The sequence below is a fragment of the Maniola hyperantus genome, chromosome 8, assembly GCF_902806685.2.
Source record: "Maniola hyperantus chromosome 8, iAphHyp1.2, whole genome shotgun sequence".
Lineage (NCBI taxonomy): Eukaryota > Metazoa > Arthropoda > Insecta > Lepidoptera > Nymphalidae > Maniola > Maniola hyperantus.
In genome coordinates this window covers 7,918,585-7,932,436 of record NC_048543.1, presented here as the reverse complement: position 1 = coordinate 7,932,436, position 13,852 = coordinate 7,918,585, and the positions used below count along the sequence as shown (strand labels likewise).

The window sequence follows — 13,852 nt, the reverse complement described above, 5'->3', positions numbered from 1 at the left end:
GCTGCAAACTGCCAACACCAGTCTCGGCTTTTTATCTAGTGCTTTGGTCTAAAAGTGTGGTGTAAATTGTTCACTTTTCGTTTTGTCTAAATAAAAATAAATAATAGTAAGAGTGAGTGGAGATTTTTTACAATTTTCTTATACTTAGCTTACTGCTTACGTTTTGATACGGTTACGTGTCCTGAAATAGCTTCCGGAATGCGTGTTTGCTATGCATAATATTACTGACTTTGTAAAATAACTTTTCAAATTTAGGAAGGTTGTTCCTTCTAATGGCAAATCGAAACTTAATGTCGGTAACGTTAAATAAGGGAACTTTGTTACTAAATTGGATATAAGTAGGTACATAAAGATTATATTTTACGTTTTTGAAAAGATTGTAGTATCTACACCGTACAAGATTCGTTCCAGCGAATAAAGAACCAACCACCTTATCAAATTACAGCTCCTAATAGGTACCACCACAAAGTTGCTCTCAAGCCAATTGCGACGATATTTGCGGTTTTTAATAATACGTTTTAGGTATACCTGAACCAAAAAATTTCAAAATCCAAGTTGATCCATACTAAAATATTATAAATGTGAAAGTGCGTCTGTCTGTTTGTTTACTAGCCTTCCACTGCGCATCCGTTTAAACTTTAACTGATAATGACGAAATCTTTAAGAGGTTGCATCCAGGGGAAGGACATAGGCTATTTTTGTTCCTGAAAAATCAAAGAGTTCCCACGGAATTGTTAAAAAGCCTAAATCCACATGGACGAACTTCCAACGGACGAAGTCGCTAAAGTATTAAGGGTATTAAGTACCTACTGGTAATGAAGAAACAGGCACACTTTAGTAGTTAAAATATTAATTATGGACTTTACACAAGTTTTAACTACCGCTAGAAGCTGCCATTAACTGTTAACGCCGAAGACGACAGTCTTCGCAATGTACAGAAATGCTTTGCTTTGAAAAAAATTTAAGGCGTGTGTAAAAAAATACTTTGGTATTAAGTCGAGGTTATTATATACTAATTACAATAATTGATGAATTTCTTAGTTACAAAGCTACGTGGAAGCAACCGGCTGAGCTTTTAGTTCCCCCTAAGATGTTATAGTGAATTGTCACATTGGTAATATTGTAATTTTTTTTAATGACAATAATACAATAAAACATAAAGCTAGCCTTATTTAACTTTTATGATTAGAAAAGCTGCTGAGTTTTTTGCCGGAACTTCTCAGTTTTCAGTAGAGTTTACTATAAGAACGTGGTAGAGTCCCAGACAGCATAGATTGTAATCAATCCTACATGAAATAAATAATTTGGATGTTCGATCTCTCATGGTTTTTCTGAACTGGGGCGCGTTTGGAACCCTCGTAGCTTTAGTTAGTTTACTATCTATTTTATCTTTCAAATCCAACAATTGACAATCAAAAAGTGTATAATGGCACTTAGTATAAATAATAAATACTTTGACTTTGATTTTATTGTTTGTTTCAGCTCGTGGACACACAGAAGTCAGGGTAGAACTGCAGATGGAGCGATGGGCGGCGCGCGGCGGCTCCGTCAGGCTTCGCTGCGTTCACGATGTACCGCCACATTTGCTGGACAAAGTCGTCTTCCTCCGCCATGGCACCAAGATTTTTCAATACATAAGGGACCGAAAACCGCCTTATAGGAACTTCACTACACCTGGAGCTGTGCTCAAAGTAAGTCAATATCCCCTTTTGTTAGTCTGATTTTAGTGATGATTACCAAGACCGATGGCTTAAAGTGGGTTCGATTCCCGGCAGGCCACCCTACCGGCAAAGCCGTGCTGCCAAGCGATTTAGTGTTCCGGTACGATGCCGTGTAGAATCGGACCATGATCTATAGCAGGGAATCTCTTTAACATAAATTTTTCAGAAAATATCTTTTTTAGCAGAATATTATTGAGAAAAAAATCAGCCAAGTGCGAGTCAGACTCACGCACCGGGGATTCATCATTAAATCTATGCACAAGAGGGGTACTTAGACAATTTATTGTCAATGATAATCTTATTCATAAGTCATAACGTCATAAAAGTCTATCTTGTTAGCAATATACAACGACTGGAATATACGAGCACACCTTGAAAGCTACGTGGATAGGTACTAGGTAGCAAGTAATGGGCCGGGTGGAGTTAATTTTCCGGGTCACCGTTAGAAGTAGGGTAACCACAGTTTAGGTTAGACAACTAGGTCTCATTTTTCTTTAGTCTACGCTACATAGTTACAGGAAGGCCCACTAGTCTTCCTGAAAGCTTTATTACATCTCTCAACTGAAATTCTAGACTGCGTTGCAAGTGTTTCCTTTCAGTCTGAAATAGTTATTCGTTTTATTATACACCTACAGAATATATTTCATTTTGTAATAATAAAAAATATGATAATTCAAGTTAATTATCGTATATGTGGTTACGTGTTTGAAACGTAACATTTAACCCGGTTTAAGTCGTCTATTTTAAGGAAACTTTCTTCAACCAAGGACAGCGTACTTTGTGATCGCAATAATTGTAGGGATCATGAAAGCTACTTGCTTAGTTATGGGTATAATTATACCTATAACTAAGTATATTATTTACTCGTAACAATGACTTTTGCAGAACTGATATGCTGTTGAACTAAAAAATGAACAGTATTTGCAAGCTAAAGAACTTGTCACATTTACTTATTTTCTAGACATTTAATTATAATTCTTAAGGTGACGCAGGACGCTCGACCGAAATTGGCAGCGCACGTGGGTAACATGTTTGCTTTTCACTTGACATTGTATGAGAAAGTTGAGAGGCACGATGATTTTCACTGAAATCAAGCGCGCGAAAAGGGTTCAGGAAAAGTATTTTTGAGAAAAAACTGCTGAATTTATGTTTACAAAGTAAAATTATTTCAACTAATAAATAAATAAACTACGTCTAATGATAAATTGTTTTAGAATTTTCATATCCCTAATCTTATTTATTTACGCCCAAAGTTGACATTAATTTAGTGTTAAAATAGGAATCTTTTGAGCCTCGTTACTTTTAAATCAATATTTTTTTCAATGTTTTATACATCAATAAACCTAGATAATGACGAGAGAAATCGATATAAGTCTTAGTTTTGTGCGTACAATATCGAATATTGTTGTAATTTCCCTCCTACGTTTGTATGAAGAAAGCACCGAACTGAGTCACCTTAAGCAAAAAGATACGGCACTCGGAAAACAAAAATTTTCGTGCAACAGATTTTCTTATCGGCAACAGGTTTTGAGGTTGACTTCGATCTTATCTGAATGCTACCTAAGTAGGTACCTAAATTTTTCGTCGGTAGGCAAAATCTCAGGCCAAGTACGTTAACCTAAAAGGTTTAGGTATATATAGCGATATAGTCCTTAATTTAAAGGTTCTATAGTAGTAGTTAAATATATTATACTTACATAATATTTTAACATTGTCTAGGTACGGTATTTAGTGAACGTAACGAAGACGTGGTACGGTCACATACGTATTTATCTATGTGGCATTAGAATGGCCACAGAATATACAAAGAATATAAATAATTCGTACAGCACTAGCAGTCAGTGGCACATCTTCGCCTGTTTGTAAGCAGCGCACCACAACCTTTGTGGAGGATGTGAGCGCCATGACCGCCACTCGTGCATTACAGAAATCTCCACCTCCCATACTTAGGCTGAAATCTATAGAGCGCACTTTGACTTTGCTTAGACTTAAGACTGAGTTAAAACGAGACAGAGCTATATCTCTCACATAAATCTGTCTCATTTTAATTCAATCTTAAGTCTGAGCAAAATCAAAGTGCGCTCTATAGATCTCAGCCTTAGAGTACCAATTTTTATAAGATCGCTGAAAAATCGTCTTTGAAATGCGACCCGATTGCCATCTCGAACTGTCGCGTATTATACTGCTACTTACCCAAGTCTAACCCTTTCAGTTGACCGTAACCACGAGCAGATATAAGTACCAACTGAAAAGCTAAACGAATAGAACGTAATGTTCCGAACATAGACCAATAATTAATCCATGGTTCCGGATTTAAACCACGCGTAAAGTTTTTGTGATAAGACCATAGTTTGTAACTTGATTTACATGCCGTTTACAGTATAATTAATATTTTTGTGTAAATGCTTAGCTTATAAGAAAAGCCGGTTCTTTGTCTCTGTCTCTTTCTCGTACAACGTCTTCTTCCAACTGAAATGTGAGAAAGTGGCGTGTTGGAAACGTTAAGTGAATATTTTTTTAAATTATTTGTTGTATGGAGAAAATGCAGAAAATCGAACACGATATTAAACACTTCAGTATTCGGCCATTACTTATATTATTATACTATTCAGAAATTCGTTAAACGTAATTGTAGTACCTACTACCCAGTATAAAAGCGCACTGAACTTAATTCGGGATAGCTCACGTTTGGTTGCATGCATAAAACTCGTTCAACAGTGAGTGGGTGTAACAAGTTGACCTCTTTGGGTTAGTTTACAGTGAATTAGGGAATCCGGAATATATACAAACTAAGTAAATAGAGGCTTATAGCTCTAGGTAGTCTACGTACTTCTATTGAGTATAATACATAACACTTCAATAACCGTTAGACCCATTAAAGTAATTAATATTATACCTACTGTGTAGGTATTTATATTTTCTATGCATATTAATATTAGGTATGTAGGTATTAGGAATGTAATCTCAACTAACGTCAGTTATGTTATCGGTGTTAGATCGATATATTATGTTCGATTTAAATTGACTTCATTGAATAATCCATACATAATATTATCACACTCTGTAGATACAGATATGTAGGTAGGTACCTACCTATTCACAGTGGAGTGCGCGTAGGAGGCGTATCGTGTTGCTTTGCGATGCGCTTTGCATTCCCGTTCCCTTGAGCCATAAATCTTACGTACGCCATGGAATTAGGAAGTACACTACTGCTTAAAACTACTTTTCATGTAATTTGATTATTATGAAAAATTAAGAGCGCATGTTGAGCTAATTTAATATTAATACGTCGAGTTAAAGTCGCATGCCGTGGCTACATATAATTAAGACCATAACTAGATTGTATAATATTTTAGAATAACGAGTATTTTTAGGGATACATAGTAAAACAAAGACCCTTATAGTTTCGTTCAATCCACCTTTCTGTGTCACATACATTTTAAAATTGAATTATAATCGCTTTGAAATAACAGTTATAAAAACGTAACTGTTATACAGAGGCATATTAAAATATAAAAACCAGCCAAGTGCGAGAGTTCGCGCACCGAGGGTCCGTACTACAGTCGTATTTTTTCGACATTTTAATTTTTGATAAAAAAATAACCTAAGTCCATCTTCGGGATGCAATCTATATGTGTACCAAATTCCGTCAAAATCGGTTGAACGGATGGGCCTTTAGGAACTATTTGAATTTCCGGAACAAACCCATGCCCGTCACTGCGATGCCAGAATCGCCTCAACAGATTTGCCGTGAAAAGCTAACAGACAGACAGACACATTTTTTGCATTATATCAACAAATGTCTTATTGTTTTCCTTTCAGATAGCTCTAGCGACTGAGAACTCCATAATCCTTCAGAACCTGGACTTCGCAGCCAGCGGTAGCTACTCCTGCGAAGTGTCACTTGACACTCCTATCTACACTAAGGCATCTAGCGAGAAACAGCTCACTGTTTTCCGTATGTACCTACCTAATAATTTTGATGTGTACTAAGTATTTTATTTTGTAATGGTATGGTATTACTTGTACAATAGTATTGTTTACCTTAGATCGTCGTGAATTTTTTTTGTATACTTATTACTTAGGTATAATTGTTTACATTGATAGATGTGAAACAGGGTTAAATCACTCTATATTGACATATATACATATATACCTAGGTACCGGATATATTTCGGAGAATGTGCTCAAAAACTTTTTGACCTAGTTCCTCCTTCACTTTTGTCCTACTATCGTACCGCAAGGCATCGTCAAGGGGTAGGTACAGTACTGTTAGGAACATAAATGTCGTCGAAATTCTATGGATACGTACCTACCTACGATGCGATTTGCGTCCATTTTTCTAATTCGAACCGCTAGGATAATATGGAAAGCCCTTCTGGCATCAGTTTTCAACCTGAATTTTTAATATAGGTACCTACCTAATCAAGAGTATTCACTCTTGGCACCTTCAGGCAAGCTCACTCCATTTTAGGCTACATCATCATTTTCCAGCAGGTCTAATTGCAGCCAAGCGCAACTTAGTCTATAAAACAAAAAGCTCTAACATTGAAATACATACTTACTAAAATTTAAAAATAATAGCAAGGTACAAGAGATCGATGGGACTCTTTGATTTTAAAATTTAGGTTAGGTACCTACTATATATATCCGAATCATTGTACTGAAAAGATTCGACGTATCGAAACAACCATTACCATCCAATTTGAATATATGGTGTAGCCTAATCGTACAGCTGCGCATCACAAATACACAGACGACTCTCGTTAATATTGTTGAGGTTTATTTCAAAATGTAACCCTATTGCCCTGATAATAAAATGCTAGCAAGCAAATAGCTCCAAATGGCAGATCTAACGGAACTGAGCTATTTTGAATCAGGAAAGGTACCTACCTACGTTTATTAGTTACGAATTCATTCTCGGTGAATAGAACGAATTTGGTGGTGTATATGCTCCGAATAAATGTAGCACTAAACAGTCATGAATATACATGGTGGTTCCATAATGAACTGACCTAACTATGGATTAGTAAGTAAAGAAAATAAAATAATAGGTAACCATATAATTTTCTTAGTTACAGTTGCGTGCCTGGGATCAAACCCCTGACCTATATTAATATATTTCAATAAAAGTAGAGATATCCTTTTTTGATAATAATAAGTACTTAATCGAAGATTTGATGTTTAGGTAGGTATCCAAGGGGAAATGAAAAGTATCTGCAGCTGGCAATTATTTTCTCAATACTCCTTTGTGTTAACCGTTAGGAGGTATAATATTTCAAAAACTTGATTCAACTGAGCTGAAACAGATATCTACTTTTAAAACGTTTCAACAGCAGTCGCTACGAATTATTTTCTTTTACAAAGAAAATGTTGCAATGGTCTATTTCTTCAGTCCAACTCATTTTTCAAGTCTTGGGTCGAACAACAAATATTGCGGGCGTCGTTTTATTGATAAAATTCGTTTTCGAACTCGTGATATTCGCTCGTAATTTATATGTACGTAGGTGTAGGGAGAAATTCTTATGAAGATCCAAAAACCATGACCGTATTTTATTATTTCCCATCATTTAAATACTATCATACTTTATTTCCGATTATTAGAGAAAGAGATATAAATTTCTTTGGGACCACCATTCTGCTCTGATTTGTTACGCCAACGTATTTCAAAATATGAGAATCAAAGTGTGTCTAGGTATACAATATTATCTAAAAAGGTATAATAAATTTCAATTACCTAGTGCTAGCGCGCCAACATCAACAGCTCAATGGATAGAAAGCGAAATTCGAAGTTTCCGACCCGTTTGGAATACTGCCATACCCACTCCAATACAAAACTAACATTATTAGCGCGTAATATTTAAAAAACAAATACATCCCGCCTCCTGGAAGCCAGCCAGCTAACCATCCAGCCAACTAACTGCAGGGAAGATGTGTGGGACTTGCCGGCCGAGAGGCGACCGGAATACCCACTAAAACCCAGCAGCGCTCCTGCGCGTCGCCTGGTGACGGGTCACGGGAACACTGAAGCAAACCACCGCGACCCAGCCAGCGACATCCGCCAAGGCGGTCCCTCCACCGGGGACCCCGCTCACGAGATCCCCACACCGCACGTCCGAGGCGCACCGACGAAGTGCGTGCGCCTCCCGACCCGGGGACCCAACAGGCGACAACTGCTGACTCCGCGCACGTCGCCCGCGTCCCATCCTCCGCCTCGTCCACTGTGCCCTCTGCTACTCAGAGGGACACGCGGAGAAACCTCCCCCCTGCCAGGCCATTAGCCATGACTAACAATATCCCCGAAGAGAGATTATTAGCCATGTTACCGGGGTGCACCGGCCCGAATACCGCTCTTCCCCTCGGATGCCCGATGCATCCAAAAGGGACTAGCAGCACCCAGGAACACTGGGAGGTTACCTGGCTGGCACCCCAGTAAGTACCTACCCTACCTACGCTATAATTACTCAAGAGTTTGTTCCAAAGAAACCAAATATCTACTTAGGATTTCTCAGTGCAGTCAGTCAGTTGATCAAATGATTAATCGCGTATAATGACGCCGTCTGAAGAGACTCCGTTTGAAAAGAAGTGTGCCAGCAAATATCTGTTCCCCTGAGAACGAGGAATCATTAGATGTGAGGAATAGAAAGCTTAGCGTAGCAAGCACTTTTACTGGTTAAGAAATACGGAGAGTGTTGCTTAAGTAAGATACACATATAATATGAAGATAGACAACGAAGTGATCCTATATAAGGAACCCTTATAGGATCACTTCGTTGTCTACCTGTCTGTCTGTCGTGACTGTCAAGAAAACCTATAGAGTACTTCCCGTTAGCCTACAATCATGTTTGGTAGGTAGTTAGGTCTTATAGCACAAGTAAAGGAATGATTCATGAACAAATAATAATTAGTATTTCCAACTTTCAAAGTAAGATCGGTTTAAAGAATTTATTCTCAAAAAGATCATACTGTTAACTATACCAAGTGGGGTATCACAAAAAGAACATACCTACTGTTAACTATACCAAGTGGGGTATCATAATATGAAAGGGCTTTACCTGTACATTCCTCAACAGATTTTATTTATTTTTATGCATAATAGTTTTTGATTTATCGTGCAAAATGTCGAAAAAAATACCAGAGTACGGAGCCCTCGGTGCGTGAGTCTGACTTTTACTTGGCCGGTTTTTCATAATGTTATGCATAGGTACTAGTATACCTACATATTCATAATTAGTGCTCAGATTTTAACTAAATACATTTTACGAGATATATGATTCATAATCCCATCTCATATCACGTAGGGAGTCACTTTTAACCAAGATAAGATTTCTAACAGCAGCTCATCGCTGGAGTAATGGCAGTATTCAAGCCTGGAGAATAACTGTTGTGCTAGCTTCAGCAGTTCTATAGCATGGACGAATAACAATCAAAACTTCTACAATTGCTATGCATCCGTATTATAACTTATACTTAAGTATAACTCTCGTAAGCTAGCAAACGATAATGCTATGTTGAATTTGCTTGTGTGTATGGCGTTATCTCAAGCTATTCAAACATAACGTTACTGGGAAAATCTATGTGGGCAAATGCTTCGGGTTTCAGAAGATACGTTTCAGGAGGTGCGTCTACTGCGCCCTTTGCTCACTCAGAGGGACGCGCGGACAACACCCCCTCCCTGCCAGGTCAATTAGCCATGGCTAACAATATCCCATGAAGAGAAACTGTTAACCATGTTACCAGGGTACACCGGCCCAAGCGCTGCTCTTCCCCCGGAAGGGACACGCAACACTCAGGCACTCGGGGAGGTTACCTGGCTGGTACCCCACCCGCACAGCTCCTGCGCCAACCCGGTGCGGGTGAGCGCGGGTGACGTGCGGGTGTGCGGGGCGTTCCCCCGCCTATACCCCGATTGCCATCTCAACCTATCGCGGACTATACCTATTTTTTAAAATTTAAATTAGGTATTATTGATTACGGGATTGAGTCTAATAATAGTAACAAATACTGTATATGTAACACTTATCTCTTTAGATATTTATTATACTTATCAAGGTCTTATTAGGTATCTATATAAATGAGTTGCATCCTATCCAATTTCACTCTTATTTATCGAATTATCCACAGACATAATATACAAAGAAGTTTACGGTTTCCTTAACAAGTTGTAACAAAATTTACTGCCAGTGCCCTGTTTATCAAACGTTACAAGTCTTGTATTACAAGCGTTTCTCTTGTAAATTTTTGCATTTTTACAAGAATGCGTTTATCAAAACTACACTTGTAAACTACAAGCTACGAGTAATATCACTTGTAATACAAGTGTTTTTCACACTTGTATTTGTGGTTTTGTTCATCAAAAATGCCTTTGTAACTTGTAGCTTGTAACTTGTAACGAAAAAGTTGGAGAGCGTCTGTCGACTCTTAATTTATTTACAAGTTGTAGATAAACGTTAGATTTTTGTTTGTTTTCATATTTTTCGGGAATATCTTAGTGAAAAATGTGGTCAAGTGATTCCAGTGAGGATGAAGAAGTCAGAATCGTTCAACCCAGGACATATAGGCAGAGAATAGATTATAACCCTATGGAAATGACGTATGAGTTCAATGAAAGATTTAGACTTTCCGCTTACAAAATGGAACTTTTAATTAATATGTTGGGAGGTCATTTACAAAGAAATACGAACAGAAATAAAGCGCTGTCAACAAAATTGCAATTGCAAATTGCTTTACACTGGATGGGGACAGGATCACAGTACCATGCTGTTTCTGATATGCACGGCGTTACTAAAGGCAGTGTGTGTAATGCTATCCACGGTGTTGTTGCAGCTGTGAATGATGTAATGTTTAAGGAATATGTTAAGTGGCCAGAAAATATGCAGGATGTGGTACAGAAATTCTTTGCTATAAAAGGAATGCCACTGGTTTGCGGGTGTCTAGATGGAACTTTGATTAAAATAGATGCTCCTCATCAATATGAAGAAGCTTTCGTGGATCGCCACGGAAATCATTCTATTAATTGTTTAGTCGTATGCGGCCCAGATAGAAGATTTTACTATTCTTACGCTAATTGGCCCGGGAGTACCCATGATAGTAGAGTCTTAAGAAATAGCCATTTATATGCTCAATTTGAAAATGGCTCGAGACCTTTTCCTAATGGTATCCTTCTTGGGGACTCTGCATACCCCCTGAAGGATTGGCTCATAACTCCTCTAGTAAGAAACGATGATGAAGCCAATGTCCGTTTTCTTCAGGCTCATAAATCAACTCGACGACTGATTGAAAATGCTATTGGCATATTGAAGGAAAAATTTCCATGTTTAAATTATTTGCGGTTACAACCACGATTTGCATGTGAAGTTTTTAACTGCTGTGTTACTATCTGTAATTTTGCAAGAGACGAAGGAGATGAAAGTGTTGAAGATATAAACAGTGAAAACGAATGTGATTGCCAAAATGAATCAGAAGAACATACAGACGACATTGAAGCAAGAAACAGTCTTGAAAGAATAATTAATTATTTTAGGACTTAAGTTTATTTATTACATTTTTTTGTAACAATCAATTTACAGCTAAATTACTTAAATTATAACAAAACATTTAAATTTAAATTTAGAAAAAGTGAAATTGAATTAAAATAGACAGCCTTCACTTCCGTCTTCATTCAATACTATGTTATCTTTTGTAATTAATAAAATTTGATTCATAGCATTCTGACTTTCTGTTTCATAAACTGGATTCCGTAAATTTATTTCTGCAGTATATTGTGAGGCCGGAATTTTTAGTTTTCGTTCTAGTTCCAATGCTTCAAGTTTTAATTTATATTTTTTTAACTCCAAATATTCTATCTGTAGGTCTAGTTTTCTTCTCTTTTTTGACTCCTCATCAGAGACTTGGGTATGTGTGCTTGATCCTTTGCGGACTATTTTCACCTTTTTATCGTTTTCCATAACATTAGTAGAGATGCTCTGATTTGTTTTTGGTGCCGGGCCTGCTGGGGATATATCAGTAACTGTCGCATTTGCACTTTGATCACTGTTATCATTTTTATCGATTTCTTCCAAATTCGTCGGTTCTTTTACACCTATTCCACTAGTTATAGGAGAATTTTTGCCTATGATTTCCAATACAAGATCATCTATCGGGGTAAATTTACTATTTTTTCCGCCACCAGTACCAGTTTTATGTGCATTATCTTTTTTAGCCTGTTGAGAATAGACAAACAAAATAAGTTAATATAACCGTTCTTTATATCATAATAAACTAGATACATCCGCAACTTCGTACTTCGTACATGACTATGTATTATTTTTAACTAGATGATGCCCACGACTTCGTTCGCGTGGATTTAGGTTTTTAAAAATCCCGTGGGAACTCTTTGATTTTCGGGGATGAAAAGTAGCCTGTGTCCTTCCCCGGGATGCAAGCTATCTCTGTACCAAATTTCATCAGAATCGGTTGAACGGATGGGCCGTGAAAAGCTAGCAGACAGACAGACAGACAGACAGACGGACAGACAGACATACTTTCGCATTTATAATATTAGTATGGATTGGATTTAAGCTCTTTGTGTACTTGTTGTTGATGTACCGAAAAACAATATAACTAAGTATAGTTTGAGCTAATGAGTTAATAAATAATTATTGTAAAGCATCATGCCATTGTATTATGATATTGTATTAGTAAATAGGTAAAATAACTATCAAATAATTAAAAGGTGTAATTTTACTAAACTTACCAATGTTGTTCTTTTTAAATTGGACCAAAATGTATCTCGTATGTATGAGTAATCTTTATCTGCAGATACGAGTCCAAGCGACTGACACTTCAATAGTACGTCTTTCCACTCAGCAATTTTTTGGTCTCGAGACAGTTTATCCGAAAATGCACCAAACAAAACATCTTTTTTGTCACGAATTAATTGAAGAATTGTGAGTTTGGAATCAAATTTAGACATTTTTCGCTGTGTAGTTCTAAAAGTGACAGAATCAATGAATCCAAACATGGCGGGAATAATTTCCCGCCAATAATTTCCTGCCATGCTATTTTTCTTCAAGAAAGCTTTTAAAGTCAATTGACTATCTATTTTTTCCTAATTTTATGTCGTGCATAAAAGATGGCTAAATTTCTAACCTTAATTCATATTATTATACGACTTAATTCATATTATTATTATTATATGACGTAAACTGTAAAAACTAATTAAATCGATCAAATAACAAAAAAGTTATAAGCATTTAAATATTTCTGATTAGACGGAGATAGCGATATAATAGTATCTTCGTGCGGTTTCATACAAATTTTCGTGTTGCGAGAAAGGGATAGAAGACCCTCCCATTCCAAAATTAAAATGCCTGTAACTTTGTAAATCTTTGTTGAATTTTAATATCTTATTCAGCGCACGTCATTATTTTTATCCTAATTTGTAATTAAGTAATAATATTTATCAAATTAAATAGTAGGAAAATACCCAATTTAAGCTCTTTGTATATTTGCTGTTGGTGTACCCAAATAGAATAAATAATAGTAGGTAGGCAAGTAAGTAAATAAAATAAGAAGCAATAGGTTTTACAAATACATAGGTTATTTAACACAAAATTAAATTATTTGAAAAAAAGTTTTATTTTTAACAATAACTTGACTAGTTATGGTACAGTAATTTCTATTTTATCGACATTTATTACGGTTGAAAAATTATTTTGCAATTTAGCAAAAATAAAGTGTTATAAATTAAAAATGCAAGTTCTACAAGTCTACAAGTCTTGTAAAATCCTACAAGTCTTGTGAAATTATTTGATAAACATAATTTACAAGAGTCCGTAAAAAAGTTCTGGTAACTTGTAACTTGTGAGCTTGTAGACTTGTAATGTTTGATAAACAGGGCACAGATCTCTATAAAGCTTATTGGCACTATCTTTGCGGAAAAGAAGGCCGCATCAACCCTTTTTTTATTTATCTACCCTCTGTTTGCAAGCGGTGACGCATTCAAGAATCAGGTTATCCGATACAAACAAAACTTTCTTTTTCATTGATTCTGCTGAATATAAGAGATTTTAGGGATCCGTATCTCCAGAGAGCAAAAGAAATCTTTATAGGATCATTTCGCTGTCGTTCTGTCTGTCTGTCAAGACTGT

The 13,852-nt window shown here is 36.5% G+C and overlaps 1 protein-coding gene across 6 annotated transcripts in view; it reads left to right on the top strand.

The window, feature by feature from the left end:
* The window catches only part of LOC117984412 (uncharacterized), an 84,316-nt gene that overhangs the window by 61,573 nt on the left and 8,891 nt on the right, over window positions 1–13,852 (top strand). For all 6 annotated transcript variants that reach the window (XM_069500446.1, XM_034971033.2, XM_069500444.1 and 3 more), the window contains 2 exons: window positions 1,483–1,691; window positions 5,544–5,679. In XM_069500446.1, coding sequence (XP_069356547.1) covers window positions 1,483–1,691; window positions 5,544–5,679 — 345 coding nt within the window. The remainder of the gene's footprint in view (window positions 1–1,482; window positions 1,692–5,543; window positions 5,680–13,852) is intronic.